This window comes from Neodiprion lecontei, chromosome 6 (genome assembly GCF_021901455.1).
Source record: "Neodiprion lecontei isolate iyNeoLeco1 chromosome 6, iyNeoLeco1.1, whole genome shotgun sequence".
NCBI classification, from domain to species: Eukaryota; Metazoa; Arthropoda; class Insecta; order Hymenoptera; family Diprionidae; genus Neodiprion; species Neodiprion lecontei.
The window spans coordinates 600,967-622,086 of NC_060265.1; the positions used below are offsets into that span (position 1 = coordinate 600,967).

The 21,120-nt window shown below is 48.1% G+C and overlaps 1 protein-coding gene across 2 annotated transcripts in view; it reads right to left on the reverse strand.

Annotated features, from left to right (window-relative positions):
- The window catches only part of LOC107219605 (protein O-mannosyl-transferase TMTC1), a 145,328-nt gene that overhangs the window by 35,090 nt on the left and 89,118 nt on the right, over positions 1 to 21,120 (reverse strand). For both annotated transcript variants that reach the window (XM_015657873.2, XM_046742537.1), the window contains exon 7: positions 13,385 to 13,488. In XM_015657873.2, coding sequence (XP_015513359.1) covers positions 13,385 to 13,488 — 104 coding nt within the window. The remainder of the gene's footprint in view (positions 1 to 13,384; positions 13,489 to 21,120) is intronic.

A 21,120-nucleotide genomic window follows, 5' to 3' on the forward strand; every position in this document is an offset into this window, starting at 1 on the left:
GCTCTCTCCGCGTTCCGATCCGACCCTTTATTACGTCCCAAAACTCATCCTCGAGTCGAGAAAGATGAAGTGAATTCTTCTCGTCACTCGAGGTGGTTCTCGCTCATGGCGAGCGAGTGAAAAAAGCTCGCCGCCGGTCCTGAAAGTGCCTACAATCCAAAAAAGGCATTCTATCGATCTTCTTCCTCGTCACTTCTTCTTCTATCGCTTCATGTTTTCTTTCCTCACCATTTTTTCACCCTGACTTCGATCGTTCTGACTCCTCCAGCGCGGGCGGTCTGAATTTATGCGATCAAGTGAGTTGTTCTTTTTTGTTGGTTATATATTATTCAGAGCTCCCGGTTCTTCGACACGGTTGTTTAGACGCGGTTTTAATATTGTACCACGAGGAAGAATGATCGTCGGAGAAAGTGCTCACCGTGGGGATTTAAATACCGAGTAAAGTCGAGCGTCTAGACTCCTTACAGCGACGGACTTTGGGCTTAAGATTCTCAACGCTGAGTCACGGGCTGTGTTTTAAACAAGTCCCATCGAGATGGTTTCGCTGAATTTGAACAATGATAATAACTGCACGGTGAAATGGCACCGCACGAAATGCTGCGAGCGGAGCGGATGAAAGAGAAAGTAGTAAAGTTGGAGGTATTTACGCCCTCTGCACGCACCTTTTCTATACTACGCAACGTTAGCATAACGAGAAGAAATAATCTGCAGGTCTGACGGAATTTCTTTACACACATACTGACACTGGGAATAAAATGTGGATCTCGTTTTTGCCTTTGATTGTTCCTTTGGAGAAATTCAACCCCCGCCGGGGAGTCGGAATTCCAAGCCTTGTACCGAGCACCGGTACATCCATGGGTCTTCATCTCTGTACAAAGGGTCGAATTACCGAGTGTACGTATCCTGGGTTACGCATCACGGGATATCGTAAACAAAATGTAACGCTGGATTAGGGTGAAAAGCGTGCATATTTGAATTAACGATTGTACCTGAGCCCCGTCTGACCGACGCCTCCTTTCGCCATATCCGTTTTTCCATACTTTTGTAGGATTAGTTCTCCGCGATACATGGAAGAAATGTCTAGCATCGAAATTCCGCGCGGTCTCTACATTAATCCTCATGGTTGGTCACCGAATAAAAGAGACCTTCGATTCTTTATTTTTCTCACCCTCGTCATCGTCGTGACCACCGGCGACGCACGTTCACGAGTTATCAAGTTACGTGACACGCAGCGTTTCTCTTGTACGCACAACGCGGTCTCAAAGGGTGTTAATTTGTCGCCTGCAGGTAGTACGCCTACGCTCGCGGACGTCAAATATCCAACTACCATGATCGAGAGGTCTGTCACCGTTATGTAATTGATAATTACGTTCTACGGTGTGTGCGCCGTACGACGAACGGAAAACCGAAGTGGACGTTGCCTTGGAAATTGGATACAAGACGGCCTACCGGGGCAACTGCTCTCCAACAAACCTGACTCCGCGAGGGGTTCGCCTTGATGACCGTGATATTCCACTCGTAATATCTGACACTTCGTAGTTGAGTAAGTCGGTAATAACCAGTCTTGAGTAGGCCTGTCAGCTGCTCGACCCACGTCAAGTATTTCTCTCTGCTGCTCAAACGTTGCGCTGTCAACACTTTCTCGCTCTCTCGGACTCCGGGTGTAATCATTGGTTCTCAGACGACATTGGCCATGGTGGAGTGTTGACGAGTAAGCTGTCGGTACGACCAAAACTGTTTTCTTTTTGTCCGCGTCTTCTGCTCTGGAGAGTTTCGGATTCAACGTAATTCGAATAAGTGGATCGTGGAGAAATTTTTTTCCGCTTCAAACACATGGAAACAAATCAAATTAAAAAAAAAAAAAAATTTTTTCCATTCAGATTACACAGCACCGCGTGCTGCTTGGCTGAAAATACGGTTGAAGATATATCTCTGAATTTTTTTTCCGTAAGCTTGAATTCTTCGGGGGTTCCCAGCCTGATACTAGGAATAACAAATTTAAGGGTTGGCATGCCGAAAAAACCCCCATCATGGCCGACATTCCAGAATAGAAAAAGCACCCTATGCCAGGCTCCTTCGTCATTGTTGCTTCGCAAAATTGTCACATTAGCTTCGATCGCATTCGCAATAGCGAGTGAACAAGTTCGCCGATTTTTCTCTCTTTTTGTTGACGGATCGCACGCACACATCTCCCTGCGACTAAACATGCCGATTTCCTTTTCCTCGACGCTCTGCTAATGCACCACAACCTGGACAACGCTTCTCCCGTTAACCGACTCCGCGCGGAGCCCTCAGTCTGTCTAGCTGCAATGCGGCACACCAGACTCCTGGCCGCTTCACCCTGGGGCACGGATGACCTCCGTGCATTCCTGCTTCCCCGGAGATCACCCGCCGGTACATTCATTCGCGTTACTCAGTTGCGCATACGCGACACTGTGGCAAAGGGGACTCGCAACCGTTACAAGCAGCGCAGTCGACTGCTGAAGCGAAGTTTGAAATAGTGCTTCGACGCTGTCGAAAGTTAGGAAATTTCATTCCACTCGGGTGGTAAGGTCGTTAAGGTTTTCGCGTAAGACCATTGGAATGGTGATTTTCAGCGTTAAGCGTTGGGTGAAAGGTTACGTCTCGATTCTTCTAGCGAATGGTAATGCCGGATGAACCTCGGGTGATGAAAAGCAACGTTTGTTTATATCGACCCCGTTCGGCAATACAGGAATTAAAAAAGGCCAGGCAAAGATTTGGGGGGTAAAAATTTCCACGGTTAAACCGCGTAGAAGAATGTGGCAAAAACGATCAACAGCATTAGAGGAAGAATCTCGATAGGTCAGTCCACGGGCGGAGATTTAACGCTTCCGCAAAAAAAAAAAAAAAAAACTTTGATTAGTCAAGGGCAAAAAGCGAACTCTTGCTCTCTTGACGGCAATTTTAAGGCTCGGCCCGGCCACCGCCCATCAAAGTTACATCGGAGTCCCCGGGGAGCAGTGCCCGCCAATTCGTTCGCATTTATATATGGGCCGGCTCCTTATCTCGGCAGTCCCCGACCACCCGCGTCCTCGATCCTCCAGGATGGTCCCGCCGGCCACCGTACTCACTCGAGGCAACAAGACCCGGTATTTCCGGCACTCTTCCCTGATTCACATCCTGCGGCTACCCAAACCCGCTCACCCGCCTCGTGCCCGCTAATTTGCGAGGTCGGAACGATTTCGCACTTCGAATGTCCTCGCGTTATCTATTCGCGAACAGGGAGAATCGAATACTGACGAATATGCCGTAAGGCGTACCGGCTCGCAGACTTGTTGCGAACTATTCGTGCACTCTTTTTCATCGGGATCACGCGTAGGGAAATTCGGGCTCACATCAGTCTAGAGTCCAGCTAATTTTGCGTAGGTTCGTGGACGCTTTGATACCGCCGTGAGCCCCGATAACCGCAAATAGATGCTCCGCGCTGTTTTAGTCCGGGTAAGGTCGAGTTACGGTTTAAGTAGTCAGACCAGAGGTCAGACTTGCTGGCCAACTGTTGCCACGGTTGGAACGTTTGCTCCACGGAATAGATTTTTACGTTATTCCAGTCCATTGGCCTCTAACAGGGACCACTTTGCCGTGGAGTCCAGAACGTGGTGTTTAGCCTCTAACCTCAAGGTCGAACCTTATAGAAATTGGTTCACTTTTTCAGTGAAGAATGTCATCGCTCCCGTTTTGGTTGAGGTAGATTGTTCACGATCGGCAGCGCCGTCAGTTTCTAACCAAAATTTCCGTTGCCAGGCCAGATGATGTAGTCTCCGGGTGTGAAACTCTTAGCTCCTCTTCCAATATTCCACCTTCCATTCACCCGTGCAACAACCCGTGAGCAGTGAAGCCTGAACTTCACATCCAAGCACCAGATCAAAACCTTCCGTGCAGGTGGAGTTTGGAGCAAAAAAATCTCACCCCTGAAATTCTCCTCGACTCCACACCCTACCTAAATTACGCAAGGATCGTACGCGTACGCGGAGGTTTCAGGCTTCTTCGAACAATTTGAAACCGAGCAGGGTTCAAGCACATCCTGCTGGTATAATTAGCTCACAATTACCAGCTCGGATAAATTAGCTCAAGGGTGTGCCGGGGTGAGAGTTGCGGTATTAGTTGCTTACCCTCAGAAGCGTCTCGAGCGCGGATAGCTGGGTAGGCGTGATATTGTCTGACAGGACGCGTAATTATTACCCTCGACTAATCGGCACGTGGTAATTCCGTGCATGTTTGTGATCAAGAGAAAAACACGTGCGTGCTCCACGCTCTCTCTCTCTCTCTCTCTCTCTCTCTCTCTCTCTCTCTCTCTCTCTCTCTCTCTCTCTCTCTCTCTCTCTCTCTCTCTCTCTCTCTCTGCTCTGTGTATTCTCGTTTTGGTCCTGTTCGGTCGTTCTCTAATCTCTTTCCTGTCTTACTTTGAGCACCTTTTTCTTTGTCTTTGTTCTCTCCTTTTGTTTTTTTCTTTTCTCTGTTAGTTAGTCTATAAGTAGCCTTAAGTGTTCTGTGTAGCTTTCTTGTATTTGTCCAGCATTGTCATGGACATAATAAATAACTATTCTATTCTATTCTCTACTTCTCTCACTGTCTCACTTTCCCCCGCACGCGTCAACCACTGTATGGTAGAGCACTCGTCAATGATGACTCAGCAAATGCATCGACAAGGAAACATCGAATATTCATAAACGACCCATCGCCCGTAATGCGAGTTTTCTAACTCGACTATGTATACTGTGGCTCACTAAGTGCGGGCTTGTGTACCTATTTACTTTGGCCTCTACTTCATCGGCGAAGTTTCCTCTCGTCTACTACGTGTCAGAATCGACTGGGTTAAGTGCCGCGGCATCGAGATGGAAGAATTCGATCAATTTCACGCACAGGAAATTCCCCGCCGTATGCAAACAGACCGAGAAGTGCGGCGGAGGAACATTCCGTTTGTTTGTGAGCGGATAGGAATGGAACTGGGCGTTCAGCGCTCAGAGGTCAGACGTAATTTAGGAAATATACTCGACTTCCGAGCACACGAGTTCCAACGCTTTTGTTTTACCCGATCAAAAAGATCGTACGGTCGGGTAAAAAGGGATTTGAAAAGAGGCACTGGGCCAAAAAGCTTAGCGGCTTACTTCCGGCGGGTTGCCGGTTCAGGACAGACGGGATGGAGGGATGATGATGGAAGAAAAAACCCACCAGAGTAAGGCGCATACCTATATACGCGGATACAACGGTGTAACGATATTAATCAATGCCCAAAAGAATTCTTCACAAAGTTGGAAAGAACAATGGTGGGAAAAAGTTAGCACTCGAAGAAAAAACAATGAAAATATAATGTATTCTAGCTGCCGCAGCGGAAGCTCGGGTTCCTTTTCTCCGCATAATCTTTCTTACACAGGTCCTCCAACCGCATGGGCCTGCGGACATTTTTATTTCGTTGACATGATTAACGACCCTCTCTTTCTCTCTCCGTATTGTGCAAGTCCCTCGTACAGAACATCCGAAGAATTTCGTTACCACACTGCGGATGTAATATACACTAGACTTTATCAAAAAATTAAAGATTATTTTTTTCAAAATTCAAGTCGAAATTGTTATTCAAAATGATGACAAACAGACGCGTCGATTTTTTGGATACAGTCAAATATACACAATATCATCATCATTTTTGCGATATGCACACGGAACGTGATTACGCAACGTTGTTCGAGTGCGGCTTCCGACTTCCTTTACATTCGGCAGATGTGCCAAAGTGGAAGGCGTCACCCCCTCGTCATTCGACAATGTATACGACCTCTTCTACTACACCCCCGGTGTACTTGAAAGAGGTTTCGCCTCCGCCCAACTCCGTTTTGCAACACAAACGTATCAAGTGTCCCCGATCTACTCTCTGACTCGATACATCGGTCGCAATCTGAATACGACCGCGCAGCCGGCAAGTTTGGTTGGCCGAAGTTTAATCCGGCAAAAGTGAAGTTTAAACCGGAATTCCAGGCCTTTGAAACTCGTACTAGCTGACAAAAAGAGTGGACTCGAGACGACGACTTAACGGCGTGCGTGCTGCGATTTTTTTGCCGGAGCAGGAGCGTTGGCCTTTGGACATTGGAACGGGAAGTCGGTACCGTTCTTCGGTTCTTCGGCATCCCGTGAACCGCGTTTTTAACCCAGTGCCCTCGGAGCTAGCTCAAAGGGCTTGCATTCCGGGCCTAGGGTGTAAATATAGATCGAGGCGAGAGAGAGCTAGACGAAGGTGGGTACATGGAAATTGATTCACCATCAGAGCGTCGCGTCCGGGCTCGAGACTTGAGAGAGAATTGATTAAGGGGTACGTGCCTGGAGAATGAAATTAGATGTAAAGATAAATAAATCCAGTGAACCGACTGGCTTCCTGGCTACCGCCTCTCTCGCTCCCGGTTCTCGTGCGAAAACGGTTCTGCGCCTGCGGCCCGGAGTTCCGTGGCCCCCGAGATTGTATCGAACTTTAAAGCGGATGGATTTGAATATTTTCATTTTCCCGGTTACCGGGTCCCCCGTTTAATGTCACTCGTTCGTGGATCGATGTTCGCCATTTTCGCAGCCGCACGCCGTCCTCGAATCGATGGCTCTCTCCAACAGCTTTCGTTAATTCTAAGCATCCGAAAACGTCGCCCTCTCCTTACTCCTGTACCTGTATCGATACCGGTCTTTAATGAAATCATCCGCCCGACTGATTGTCCGCATTGATTCCCTTCATCGAATCCCCCAATCGCCGAGCTGTCCGACTAAATTAGACCCCATAACTCGTACTCGGGTTATCGTTTTCTCCCTCAAGCTCTAAGGGATTCAAATTGGTTCTATCGAATCGTTATCTGTCGCAATAATCGTCGCCATAAATTTTCCCCCGAATTTTCTGTTCCAATTTCTGTGATTTTCTTTTTTTTATTCATCCTCTCTTCGTCCTGTCGCGCCGCAGTAGTTTTCAAACGAAGTTCTTCCCACGGGGAGATGTTCTCCCTCGACGCTAACATCCACCCCGGTTTTGTTTTTCCTTCTCGATATGAACGCTGCCGAGTCGAGCTTTTAAATCTGTTCTTGGGGTGGAAAAGGGGGAGGGAAGAAGCGGCGTATTTGTATCGGGGTGTCAGATTCCATTTCGGAGGCTCTCGGTGTAAATTCAAGAGACAGCTATCCGCGGAGAACCTCTTCCCCAAAAGTGCGTCGACTTTCTCGATCTGAAATCCGAATTTTCCATCTCCTCGTCCGCCCTTCGCACCCCCTCCACGCCTCCGACGAGACGCCAAGGACGCCCCGAGGCTCGGATATATCCCTCTGAAGCCTCCCGACGGGCTAATATTTCAAATGTAATTGATACGTTCCACCGGCGGTCTCCTTTTCATCGAGTTTTGGCGGCCTGGCTATATTGGCGTAGGCCTGGATCCCCCTCGTTTCCGCCGATCTCGATTTCCCCTCGGCGTTCTTCGCCCGAGGAAGGTGCCTGGCTGCACGGAGGGAAAACCGCGTCGCCGTACGCCGATTCGCAGTTGAGTGTTGCTTCATCATTTATGGGCCGCGTGACAGGCGGGAAGCCGGCAGGTTTTTGTCGCTGCAACTTCGCCTCGGTTAAAGCCGAGAGATTCCGCACGCGGCGTAACGTTGGCGGAACAGAAAAAGCGTCGACGGATAAGACGCGCGAGATATGAGTGACAAATTTTATCTTCGCTGAGGTGTATCTCATCCCAGCGAGTTGCGGTGCAAGGAGACGGGCCGAATTTCGACGCCGTCTCTCAGACGGGCATTACTCGCAACGTTATCTTGGCAAATAGAAATTTCACCGGAGTGACAACGCCGCTGTTTATCCTCGGGGAAAGAAAAAACATCGACTCAGACGCTGGCGGAATTTCCAGTCAGTGATCGTCCTTTGAATCGAGTAATTCAGTAGAGGTATTCAGTTTGTTAAATTGGTGCTAGAAAATTTCCACCTCCGTCAAATTACAGATAATCTTGATAATCGGGGTGTAAGCTGGGAGAATTTTACCGCCATAAATGCCCGCGAGTGAAATCCGCGTGGGAGATTTAGATAACCGATCGAGCGGAGGGTGAAATTCATTCGCTAAACGAGCTGGTTAATCGGCAACTAATATTTCAGACCGGATGCAGTGGCATCGAGGAGGGCGTACGAAACTTCCGCTGCTTCAAAATTACGCCGAGCAAGTCGAGGATGTCGATCGGCTTCACCTCGGTTCTGTAACGACACTCCGCATAAATACCTGCATCTGGCCGTAGGAGGTAGAGAGTCTGAATTTACACCCTAGAATTTTCCCAAGGGGTCGCAGCAGCGCCGGCTTCCCCGAATTGGCAAACCGGCGTTACTTAAAATTAGCATCATCGTTTGAGCCCTTGAGGCTCGCCAGCCGAGGGTTGGCTGAACAAGGTGGTGAAAATTTTACTGCAAGGCGATACCACTTTTAGCCGGAGCCTTCCTTTGATCCCTGATACCGGCTCTCCTCCACCCCTGACTTTCCTCCTTCTCCCCCCTTGCGCCCTACACGCGAACATTCCACCCCTCGAATTCCCCCGAATTTCTCGCGGGCTTGTAACTACCGATGCGCAGCCCCCGAATTTCGTTACTCGTGAATCCCTTTCTCATTTTCGCCAAAAATCCTCCCTCGTCGCTAATTGTCGGCTCGTTTTGACGGTGCGCTTGTACAATATATTCCGGAGAGCGAAGTGATCTTTGCGGGAGAACCGGGTCGCAACCCTCTCCTCACCTACCGGTCGGCGGGTATTAAGTTTTCCAGTACATTCGCCGCGCACTGATAACGGTGTAACTTATCCATTTACGTCCCGGGTCATTACGCCATAACTGGGCTAATTTATGGAGGGCAGAGTCCCACCTAAATCCGAGCACGTACTCTCGCGCCCCGCCAGTTCTGTCTCGCTGCCGCGTCCTGCAGGACGGACGGCTCCATGGGGATGGGGATGTTCGACCACCTACCTATACACCCACATAAATTCACCGAACTCGTATATAAACCCGTCATGTTGTACTCGTGAAATTGGCAAAAAATTCTACACACGGTGCAGAACGCTCGTCGCGGATTATTTCCTGTCCCGGAATTTTACCTCCCGGTTCCCTGTGTATTTTTTTTTTTATCTCTTTTAATAAGCTTGGCGAATCTTACGCAGGTAGCATGACTGCCTCGGATCCAGATCCACTTGACTGATCAATGATCCGTCCACTGATCTCAGGGTACAAAAGAAGTCATACTTGAAGACGAGAGACACGGTTTAATGTTCGATAACCGCGACCATCAAAGATCGAATAAAAACTACCATCTGAATCGAAGATGGATCATCCAAATCAGAGGCAAATCCGATGTACGACTCGATTAATGAGGTAGTCGGGGCCAATAACACGGTGTATCAGGATCAATGGCGAGATGAAAACCCTACAGAGTCTAGCCAATGGTTGTAATTCGCTGAGATAAATTCAGAGCGAGGTCGCTAGTTTCCAGCAGGATAAAGGAACGGCAGGATGAAAATGGCCGTCGATGAATTCGAGATAATGCAGTCGGCCGACGGAAAAATTCTAGTAGCTGACGGTGAATTTTTCGGGAGTTAAGCGTATGTAAATGTCCGCGGTAAGTTTTTCTACAGCTTCTGGAAGAAAAACACACCCACACACGATCAAACGATAGTCTTCCGGGTTTCCAAGAGCGCGGAGCTGGGCAGTGACCAGGTTTTTCTAAACCTGCCGAACGGTCAACCGCCTGCATCGCAATGCTCTTCGACTTTGGCGTCTGGCTCTAGCCAACGTGAAGACCCCGAGGTTGGCGGGTAACTTCCGTCGTGAGTGTTGAGTGGGCTTGTCGTGCGGTAAGGAAAGACGAAAAGCCAATGGTGCTCGGTATGCACCGAGGCCAAGACGCCGGCGGCGCTCTCTCTCTCTCAGGTCTGAGCCCTGTTCCCGGGCTCCTCTCACACCCTAACCTCTGGGCGATGGAGACTAATTGGACACTCTGTCGCCACGTGGGTCGCTCTTATCATTCCCTCGGCTTCATCAGCAGCCCCGTTGTTGCTGGTTTCACTAATTATTTTCGTCCGACAGAGGGTCAGACCGATGACGGCTCGGAACAACTGACTCTAAATTCTGCATGGCTGCTGAGTGCGGGGGGGGGGGCTCTTGACCCTAAAAAACTCGGTTATTATCAGTGCGACATGCGCCGGTTAATTGGAAGGAATGATTATTACAATACGATTCGTCATCCGGCTCTTGCGGTCGGAGTAAATTTAGCGATGCTGTAGCGAGGATTGCCAATCTTTTAGCTTTCACTGGGAATTCTTTTCTTTGAAGACTGAACGACGCAATCTCTGTAAAAGTTTGAAATAAAATTTACGCGTACTTTTAATGAGACTCGGATTTCCATCGCTGTCTTTCGGACTTCAAATGCTATTTGATACGGGGACGAAGGCTGGAAGGGTATCAGATTTAAGCGGGTCTAGCCAGCAGCACTCTTTTAAAGTTGAATTGTTCGATACCGGCAAAAATGGAATGAAAGTAGACGAGTACTGGAGGGAAGTATTTATTATTCCGGATGACATTTTTGCACCGTCGAAAAGCCCTGCTTGGTTTTATTCAAAGCTGCCGAGAGCGAACGTAGCATTCGTCTCGGTGGGATAATCCCTCGGAAGTATATCAGCCTCATCGTGCGAAAACCAGGAATAACTTGTCAGTTATTCGTCTAATTCTGGCGGCTCTCTCCACTGCGGGAGTTTTAACATTAAATTTGGAGTGAGCTTTCCGTCCGGCTTCTATCTTGGAAACGGGATGAGAATACTCGACAATTATTTCAAATTCTAGACGTTCGCTAAACGTGACCTGGATTCCGGCGTTATTTGTCGCTCCCGCGTTATTGTCAGGCGATGGAAAACTTGAAACGTAGGGTGATGAGAGGCTTCGGCTTCCATGGAGGAAACGCTTTCAATATCAGGCGCGATGCTTTAATTTTGCTAATGAAAAACTCGGGGGCCTTGTACATTATGTACGAAACTCGGCGGGACGCACGTCACGGACAAAAATGTCCACCTTATTCCCTGTAATTTCTTATCGCGAGAATATACGAGAATGTGACATTGACGAATCAGCTACAATAATTACGCGAGAGATGAGCTGACACGAGGCTGATTTGATCCCTGTAATTTTCACCTAGCGAGCTTTCCACGCAGTAATTCGAACCCGGTGAATTCGAAGATCTGAGCTTTTTCGTTGATTAGTCTAATGGTTTCGAAAAATCCCGCGTACACCGAAATTTGGCAAATCCGGGCAAGTCGCTCTTCGCACGAAACAGTAATTCTCCATCGCCTCGGAGAGAAAAGATAATTAGCGCGTTTTTCATCGTGCTTCGCGATTACTGTCAAATAATCATCAAAGCTCGGGGGCTTCATCAAGCTAAAAAAAACTCGCCGTTCCAACTGTGCGATATGATTTTCCCTCGAACGATTCTCAGCTCCGGGGTTTCCGTTTCCACCCCTTTGACACGCCCCACCCCTCTCATCCGGTGTTCAGGAACCGCTGAAACCCGCTTTCGGCACATCACCAACGTTTAGTGGTCTCGTAATAATTCCCAAATCAAGCGACTATATGGAGTGTTTATACCCGTTTCAGCCCGAGACGCACGTTCAAAGTTCACGTCCCCAACTCGAGCAGCTCGACCCGCTGACGTTGATTACCAAAGTAGTTCTCACAGCTGAATACAACCCTGCACCCCTCCCGAACGAAGTTGAGGAAGAGGGTGAGAAGTTGGCGGAAGAAAACATGTACAAAAAGGCTCTTCCCGTGACACCCTGCGGGTTAACTTGGCCGTTCTTTTAGCCCCCGCGGATCGATTCGATCAGCTTTAAAACCACCCAAGCACGCTGCGAGATTTTTCGAGGCGTACGCTTAGCAGCGTCAGATTACAAAACTCTGGCAACTAACCGGCGAATTCAGTTCCAAAAAAATTTCATCTCCGTACCAAAAATCACCGGATATCCAGGCCAAAAGTGGGTGATTTCTTTAGCCCCGGGCGTCAAGCACGCGTGGTTTTCTCCGCACCGGATACACCGCGCATTTCACATTCCAATGCCGCAGCTGGGACCGGGGCCAAGTTTCAGGACGAGGCTGAAGGACTTGGGCTTGCTTCCAATTCGCCCATCGATACAAAGTGCAGGTATAACGTAAGACCTGACCGTGCCGGCGCGACGGCGTCCGCGGAGGGCGGAGAACGGGGGTGGAAACTAGTCGGGAAGTTGGTGAAGTTTGATAAAATATGTACCTACATTAAGGGTCCTCGCGGCGCGAATGTCGGACGGGGAAACATCTCCGGTCGTCGTCGTCGTCGTCGAGGGCGAAGGCGAAGGTTGTTCCGGAGAAGCGTTATCGACGTATCGACGTGTCGAGCACGCGGGGGCGACAAACGCGAGAAGGATCACACGGCTCGTCCTTGCACGCGACAGGATAGAGGCTCCCCGGGGAGGCGCGTCGCGTCGAGGGCCAAAGAACCACCACCACGCTTATCGCGAATTCCGAACGCTCGCGCCTTCGCGTCGTAGTTCGAGGTTGGAGCTGACACTTGAGCCTCCTGACATTTCGAGTATCCTCGCGTCATTTGAAGCAAATAACCGGCAGAGAAGATCCGCCGTTGAAAATTTGACGAGAATTTCTTCACCGCCGCGCGTCAAATCGACTGTCGACGAGGGAATAAACTCGTCAAATATCGAGTCGGGCCGAATATTTCGAGAGGCAATCCCCCCGGCGTTTTTCGAATCGAATTCGTTCCACTCTGTACATATACAAGCCGACACCTCGCGGCTAGAAATCGCTCGTCGAAACAGGCGCGCATCTGCCTGTATAACAGAAGCTATTCGCTTCATTCCTGCGTCGATACGCGTCCCGGCGTTTAACCGCAACTCTTGGCTTTCAGACCACGATTCCAATGTCAATCCGCCCCAAAGGTACCAATTTGCTTCCGTCGCGGCGAGGCTGGGTTAAATTCCACCGATGCTGATCACGAACGCCGGGGAAAATAAGGCCAGCGAAACTGTTAAAAACACAAGTTCGAGGGGCGGGCTGCATGGCAGACGTCTCGTCCGCGCCCGCGATTCCACCTCCCCCACCCCCAACCCCCTCGAGACTCAGTTTAAATTCGCGGCTTGTCTTCAAGGACCAAAGCCGGCCGAAACTCGCTCGGTGAAAGTCGAGTTAGGGGAATGAAATGGGGGGAAATTAATGAGCCAGATGCTGTTTCCTTTTGATTTTTATTCGCAGAACTCACAGTCATACTTTCTCAGCTTGCGTCACGCGCTTTGAATGCCGATAATATCGTGCGATGATACACACGAGCATTATATTGTGAAAGTTGAAACGACTTACCTGACGTGTAGGCACGGATGAAAGGCCGCCGGGTTGTCCGGGGGTGAGAACTTTGGCAGGGAACCGTGGAGGAGGGCGAGTCTCACCACCAGGAGAACTCCGAACTGGAAATAAAAGTAGAAAAGTTAGAAAATTGCCCGAGTCCGGCGCGTGTATGTCGGCTCTCTGATGGCCCTCGACGTAACGAGACTTTGCGCATGTTTTCCCGTTTTCCGCTTCCCATTCACCCCCCTCCGAATGACCCTGGTACATCTGTACGCAATGGAAGAACCGGCCGAAGCTATTTCCCCGAAGAAACAGATGCAGTATAACAAACTTCCCGTCCCTGGGGGTCTCCGGATGAGTGGGGATGAAAGAAAATAAAAACAAAAAGCAGAATATGCTGAGATGCCTGCTCCATGAGAAGAATCGACGAAAAGAGTAAACCGCGTCTAATCCAGAACTGCTATTTTCGCACAACTGCAGTCGACTTTCCTTCAATTTTTCTCCGACCATGGTATTGGCGAGGTAAATTTAATCAGGGCGGCCATAAATTTGTGGCAAAAAAAATCCCGTCACATTTACAGGTTTTCCATGGCTTAAAACTTAATTTTCCCTGACATTTTTCCAGTAACTAGTAAGTCACTCAAACCCAAATCGTTCAGCTTATTAACTCTATGTTCGGTTCACACTCAATTCGGATTGAAGACAAATATTATGTACAAAAGATCAGTTTGAACCAATTTGGTTTCTCGGTGAGAAAAGGCAAACTCTTTACCTCAAAAAATCATTTCTAATTTCCATGATCAAAAACTAACGTTTTTAGTATTTTCGACGACCAAATAAAAAATTCTCTGACAATTCCAGGTTCTCCAAGTGCGGGGCCATCCTGTTATCCGACGGCAAAACCAAAGCTGCGACGTCAACTCGGGTCGTACGAGACTTCGATCGGCGGTAAACACTCGTAAGCCGGCCTTGCGTCAATCGACTGGACTTCCATAAAAGCTCACGGTGCACGGCGCCTATTGGATGAGGTAATTTGATTTTAACTCTACGGTACGGCGATGCGAATATGAGTCGGTAAATATCGAACGAAAGGGAACAAAGCGGGGTGAAAATAAGGGATAATAAAACGCGTTGTAAAGGTTCGGTGAAAATTCGGATGAAATACCTTTCGTCATTTGATCTATCGCACGAGGGTGAGTAACGTTGTCGCGAGAAATTTCCCCCCGCGGTTTTCTCTCCGCCGTGACAAAGCTGCAGGCACCGATTCCCAAAGTACGAACGAGACCCGGGATTCGGACTTCGAACTAACGAAGCAACCGTATCGGGTGTAGAAAAGGCTGAAAAATGATTACCTGTAATTCGCGGAGGAGCAAAGTGAAACCCCGGGCGAAGCTCTCGCCGGAATTTTATACAAGGTCACGTCCGGCGGATGCTCGCTTTTTCCTCCCATCGAGACTAATCAGAAGTTCGCCAACGGGATTCGGTCGAGGTTTGGATCGCGGGGTTGAATTAGAGGGTCTCCTTGACGAAGCTGGCGCTTCTTCGCCGCCGTCCTGCGGGGTGTATCAAGATCCTGACCGCCGTCATATTTCCGTCACGTTCCCTCGGACCTCAGTAACCCAATAATTCGACTTCTGCGTCCGCAGCAGCGGTTCGACACCTCGAGGGTCGGCCGGACAATATCTGCGAATCCGGGCAATTCACAACTTCGGAGGATTTAAGTTGCGGTGAAACTCCGTCAGGAGAAGCTAGTCGACTTATATAGATATACGCGCACACGGCCGCGAAGATCCAGGTCCCGGACTTCCAGCGGTCACCGGCTCCTGGGGTCACTCCGCATTATGCCGAGAGCCGGGCGCCCGTCCCGAAGGGTGAATAATATAGTCACCAAGCCGGAAATTCAATTTTGGTAAATATCTTATGATCTTCCGCTACCCCTCGTTCTCTGAATAGCTCGGGCAGTCTCGCGATTCAGATTCGGTTCGTGTGTGGGTGTGTGTGCGCAGCCTACAGGGTGGATCAGAGAGGAGAGAATCGAGGCACCTTCCGTTTTCGCACAACCGCGAACCGGTGATTGAAAGGAAAAATCTGCGAGTCGATAATCGGTGGTGAAAGAAATACACCGATCCGATCGAGTAGAAGCTCGGCATTTTTCTGGTATCATTTTTTCACTCATGAGAGATTTTTTAAAGGGTAAAATGGAAGTGACAAATTCGTATTATCTTGCTGGCATGACAATAATAATACAATATACACCGGATTTTACCATTCTCTCCTCGCGACGAGCATTCAACAGCTGCGAGTAAATGAACGAATAAATAAATAAACACAACGCCTGTTGGAAAATCGGAGGGGGATGTTTAGACGCGAGCGCGTTCACGGGAATCATCACGTCACCTGAAGATGCGTCTGCAAAAATATTACCGCGATTTCCCGCATAATTTGTTAAGCACCACGTTATTCAACCCTCGCGGAGCAATATCGATGTGTTTCACGAGGCTAAACGTCTACCGTTTTGCTCTGCAATATGGCTGGGGGAACCGTTTTTGCTCTATCCATAATCATAAACAGAGCAAAAGTGCCCGAAGTTTGAGCGGAATCAGTGCTGAATATTGCCCCGTAAATTGATTAAGAGTAAGTGAGCCGAGGCCCGAATTCTGAATTTTCACGACCTCGTAGCCCGATGAAAAGAAACAAAATCAACGACTTTTGACGATCCAACTCAACTCGACGATCTCTTTTTCCGCGTAGCTGATCCTCCGTCGGTATTTGATTACCTAGTCGAATCGAGACTTGACGACCGTTCCGACCGTAACTAATTCTCGCAATATCTATAATTAAGTAGCTTTCGAAAAGGTCCCGGGCGGATTTTAACACGTGGCAACTAAGGGATGAAAAATGGAGATGAGGAGATCCGTGTTGCCTTCGTTCCCGGTATAAATTGGCACGTGCCTTACACTGCTCGGCCCCGTCTCCACCATGATCATTCCCGGCCGTGTTGCGCCGACGAACCGACGCCTCGACGCTTCTTCGTCGCTATTTTACCACCCTTCGTCCATTGTGAATTCGCCTCGTGCGGTACCTGCCCCTAATTGTAAGCACGTCGCAGCTTGTACGTACCTACCTCGCTATTTCTCGTCCCCGTTAATCTCGAGCCCGAGTGTTAACAGGAGCTGCACGTAATGACCCGGATTTTTAAAGGGGTTGCATTTACCGCGGTGCAAGCCGACTTGTACACGGGCAGCCAACTCGAGAAATACCCTAATAATAATTCACCTTGTACCTTAATAATTACGCCCGGCGTATACGAATTATTTACAAACACCGTGTAGTCTTGTTTTTGCTCACCGAGACGACCCGCGGTTATCGGAAACTTTTCGACCGCAGGTCGGCGGTCAGCCGGGCAGTTTCTAGCAACTTGGTCGAGGCCATAACCTGGCGCGCGACGAGCTTAAAGCGGTCTAGGAACGAGCGCGGAAAGTTTTCTCGTAAATTTCTAGCACTCCGACCATTCGGTAGAGAATACAAGTATACGAGAGAAACGTGCTTTGAACAGCCGCGGCGCGAAGGCAACAGAAGAACCGTACGAAGGCACTTGAGAACCATCGCGCGGCTTTCACTCGTCTCTACATATTATAGGTATGTAACCAGCGGCGTGACTAGGCGTCTACGGGTCCCGGGTCTAGGGTGGAAATTCAGCTCCCTGGACGAATGATGGAACATATTTTTTTTGGAGCCTCCTCTAATGAACTATAACCACACTTGCGGAATACATCTGAAAAAAAATAGTACGAAAACGAAAGAGCGAAATATCACAATTATCCATCCGTATGAAATATTGCGACTTTACTTTTTACCGCTTATCTTGGGGTATTTCCCAGGTTATCTCAGCCTGGTTACGCCCCTGTTAATTTTACTGTCCGGCCTCGGAGAATTTATGGAAAATTGATCAGTCGACGATTTTTGCGATTAAGCAGATGCCAGTTTTCAATCCTCGTGACCAGGCTTGATGTAACGACGGGTTACTAGCAGGGGATTTAATGGAGTAGATGGATCGTGTCGCCGTCAAAGCCCCGAGAAATACGCCCGTCACGGGGTTTTAACAAATCTCTTCATTAGTCAAGTCCGGTCTCGTGACGTCCGCCGGGTGTTTTTCGGCCAAGGTTACGAAACACACGTGACACGCGTGACGGCTTGTCGATATGATGAAAATATCAAGCCGCACGCGAATGTGCAAAATTTTGCGAAATCGTACGAATGACGGGAGCGTCAGAAATAATTGCCAAATAACCGGTCCGCAGAAATTTTCTACCCCTTTTCTATTCACTCGTTCAATTATTCGGTTTCATTCAACGCTCGCTGCCGTTCGAATGCGGTCTGATAATAATTGGCCATTAATTATATAACTGCATGCCTGCGCGTTGACTGACTACAGGTCGCTCAACGCCGCGGCTTTTCCGTGCCGCGTATCCATCGCAAATCGCACGTAAAACATCGAACGAGGATAATTGGGAGAAGGACCAATTGCAGCATATGTATGTCTGGGGCGTCCGTCCTTTTCAATTATGCTTTTGCGCATTCAATTCGCGCCGCTCGGCCACGGCTCGCGGAGGGAAATTTAATCTACGTCGCGATAAACACTGCTTAGGGGCGAAGCCGTCTAAATTAATTTGTCGCCATAAACTCGATGACCGAGGCTCGCTTAATTTGCTCCCCTGGCCGACAGGTAGGCCGGTCAGAACTTGGACCGGACCCTGTCCGAGGGTCGGGCTGACACCGCGAATTAAGCAACCCTGCCACCTTGCGCGCTGCAACATTCGTCTGAGCGGGACGGAGGATTTACTTTGTCCTTGGGTGTAAAACTTAGCGGGTGCAGAAGCAGCAGCGTGACTCAGCCTGGCGCTAAGAATAATTCCGTGATTATGCATCGCTGCACCGATCCCTTGTTACAACCGGAATCCGACAGTCCGAAAGGGCTTCCCTCCAACGATGCAGTCATCCTTAACAGGATTTCGTCTTGCGAGGCACAACCGCGAACTGTGAAACCCGCGGCTTGATTCGATTCCACTATTCTCGTCTTTGTGTTAAAGCTGACTGGACTGCGAACGTTGCAAGCTTCTTCTTCCAGTCAAACATATCGGCGGAATTGCTCGTTCAGGGGCAGAGTTGAAGCTCCGAATTTGAAAAGAGTTCCCAAAGCGCCTAATTCCGAATTATTCGCTGGCGAAGCTTGAAGTAAAGGAATCAAACTTTGGAGAAACAACAATGTTTGGAATGGTCGGAAACGATCGACGGCTCAAAGTTCCGAAAATTCGAGTTACGGTAGAGCAAAGTGACGATAAGTAAAGTTTCGATGGAGTAAAATTCCGAAAATCAAAATATACTCACACAGCGTAGTTTACTCCACGAGGGGGTGCAAGTAAATCAGTAAAACCGAAAATCAAAACGAATAGAACCGCAATCTCAAAATACCGAAAATTCAGAACAAAGAAAGATCAAAGTGGTGAAATTTCACCAAGCCTGAAATTCGCGGAACTAAAACTCTTTGATCACTCGGAATTTCAATGTTTCAGATTTTTGAGTGAAAGATTCGCCACCAAAAATTTCGAAATTTAGCATGATGGGAACTTTTTAAATTCGGATTTTCCACCCCGCTCCAGTATTCGCAAATTTTTCAAAGTTTACGGTTATACTAGAATTTTTCTGACAATCAAAGCTCGTTGGCGTTTGCTATTGTAAGTTAATTACTTACGACTCGTGTGCAACAATAAGGATCATCGCCCGATCGACGAGGGCATAAATCGTGAGGGTAGCTAGCGTATCTACAAGATATTTGTACAGAGTTCGCTGAATCGTAATGATTTGTCTGTGAGCGGAACTCGGTGGGTATAGTAAGGGAAGTCCCTTCTCCCACGACGGTCTTCTCCTTTTCGCATTTCTCTATTCTCGTTTTTTTCTTTTTTCTTTCACCCCCTTCCGCGAGCTTCAACCGCGTTTCCGTTTCCGTTTCCGTTTCCCTGTTACCCCCTGTGCGAGACGTGGCAATGTTCCAATATCGCAAAACACGCTTTCAAGATATTCAACCTGCGAAATTATTCCGCCGAATAAAATCCTGGCGTTGCATAAATGTGTATAGACACCCCAAAATTCTTGGTATGTTAACGCGTGAGATTCGGCCAGAAACGTTTTCTCCTCTATCCGTTTCCTGCCTCGAAATTATCCTACTTGTTGTCATTATTTTCGCAAGATATTGCCTGATCAAAAAACAGCTGACCTGAAGTTTAGGTAAAGTATAATATCTCGACAATACGAATGAGTGGTTGGGCGGGAAATGCGACAAGCACAAAATAGTGACGTCGCGTTATTCTTGTTCAGCAACGATCGCCTGCACTCGACCTTTGAACCGCGTGTACATTTGATACCGATATCGCAATAATTCCTACCCTCCATGTACTCACAGTATTTTTTTTTTGCGAATAATGTTGCTAAAAGAGAGGAGGAAAATGTTCTTGACCAAGAAATTGAATCGAGATTAAGTCGCGCTGTTGATTCTACGTACAAACCTAGCTGCTCTCGTCATTAAAAATCGTTGAAATTCGATGTTTTATATCGTTTCAATATAAGGTCTATTCCATGAACTATCTGATCACTTCTCCCGGTAGCATTACTCAAGGTAGATATTAAACAAGGTACGTATTTCGGTGGTTCGGAACCGGAAGCGCGTGTATATACATACAAGGATGGGTACGACGAAGATCGTTAGGGTTAATTAGAGGTCGTGTTCGGGAACCCTTTCAGGTCCGCTAAAAGTTATCAGTCATGCCTGCTGTTCCTAAAGGAAATTTAAAACTGTTACACGGTCAGTGCGTAACGCGTTTTGATCCCTCGAGTGTCGTGTTGCTGTAAAAATGTTTGCGGAATCCACTAGGTGTGTGGGTACGTATAAAACCCTCGTAACTCTACGGTTATTATACCGCCACCCCTCGCCTCGCACGTATTTCCGTACGTGTTTCAAACCCCCTTTTCAACCCCTGTCCCGAACCCATCGCCTCTCCCTCCCTCCTCTTCTCGTTCCACCAACTTCCAGCAAAACTCCCGAAAGGCAACCCTGTACATCCACTAGATTCAATTAAGGCCAGATACCGGCGACTATAATATGCACCACGCGAATAGCGACTGGCTTCAAGGCAAAGTGCTTTGAAGCTTGTACAGCCGCTCGGTTTCCATTTTTTCATACCGCTCTTTCATCGTCGATCGAATTTTAACCACCTCTTTTTCTGATCGCTAAAATTTCGAAAATTCGTTGACGAATAAAAATAAAAAAAAAAAGAAACAACGAGACGAAATGAATTGCAACAGCGTTGAATAAAAAATTTCCAATTTGGTGACCTGATTTAGTCCAACTATCAGCGCAAGTTGCAATTGAAATACCGGTTGAATCCACTGTATTTCATGCCGGCTGCAGATTAAACTTTTTTCATCACGAGCTAAACTGAAAAAGCGCTCGTACGCTGCGCACGGTACACAAAATAACACAGGAAATTCGAAACAAACAGAATCGAAATCACACGCCATCCGAAAATCATTCGATCAACGGTGAGCTACAGTTTTCATTTATATTTTATGGCGTATTCATCGGTGATACAGCTGTAACAAGTTTCAATATAATATACGGTATTACGCAACCTTGAATCACGCCCGTCTTCTTCGATTCGATACAATTATTATAATTATTATTTTATTATAATTGG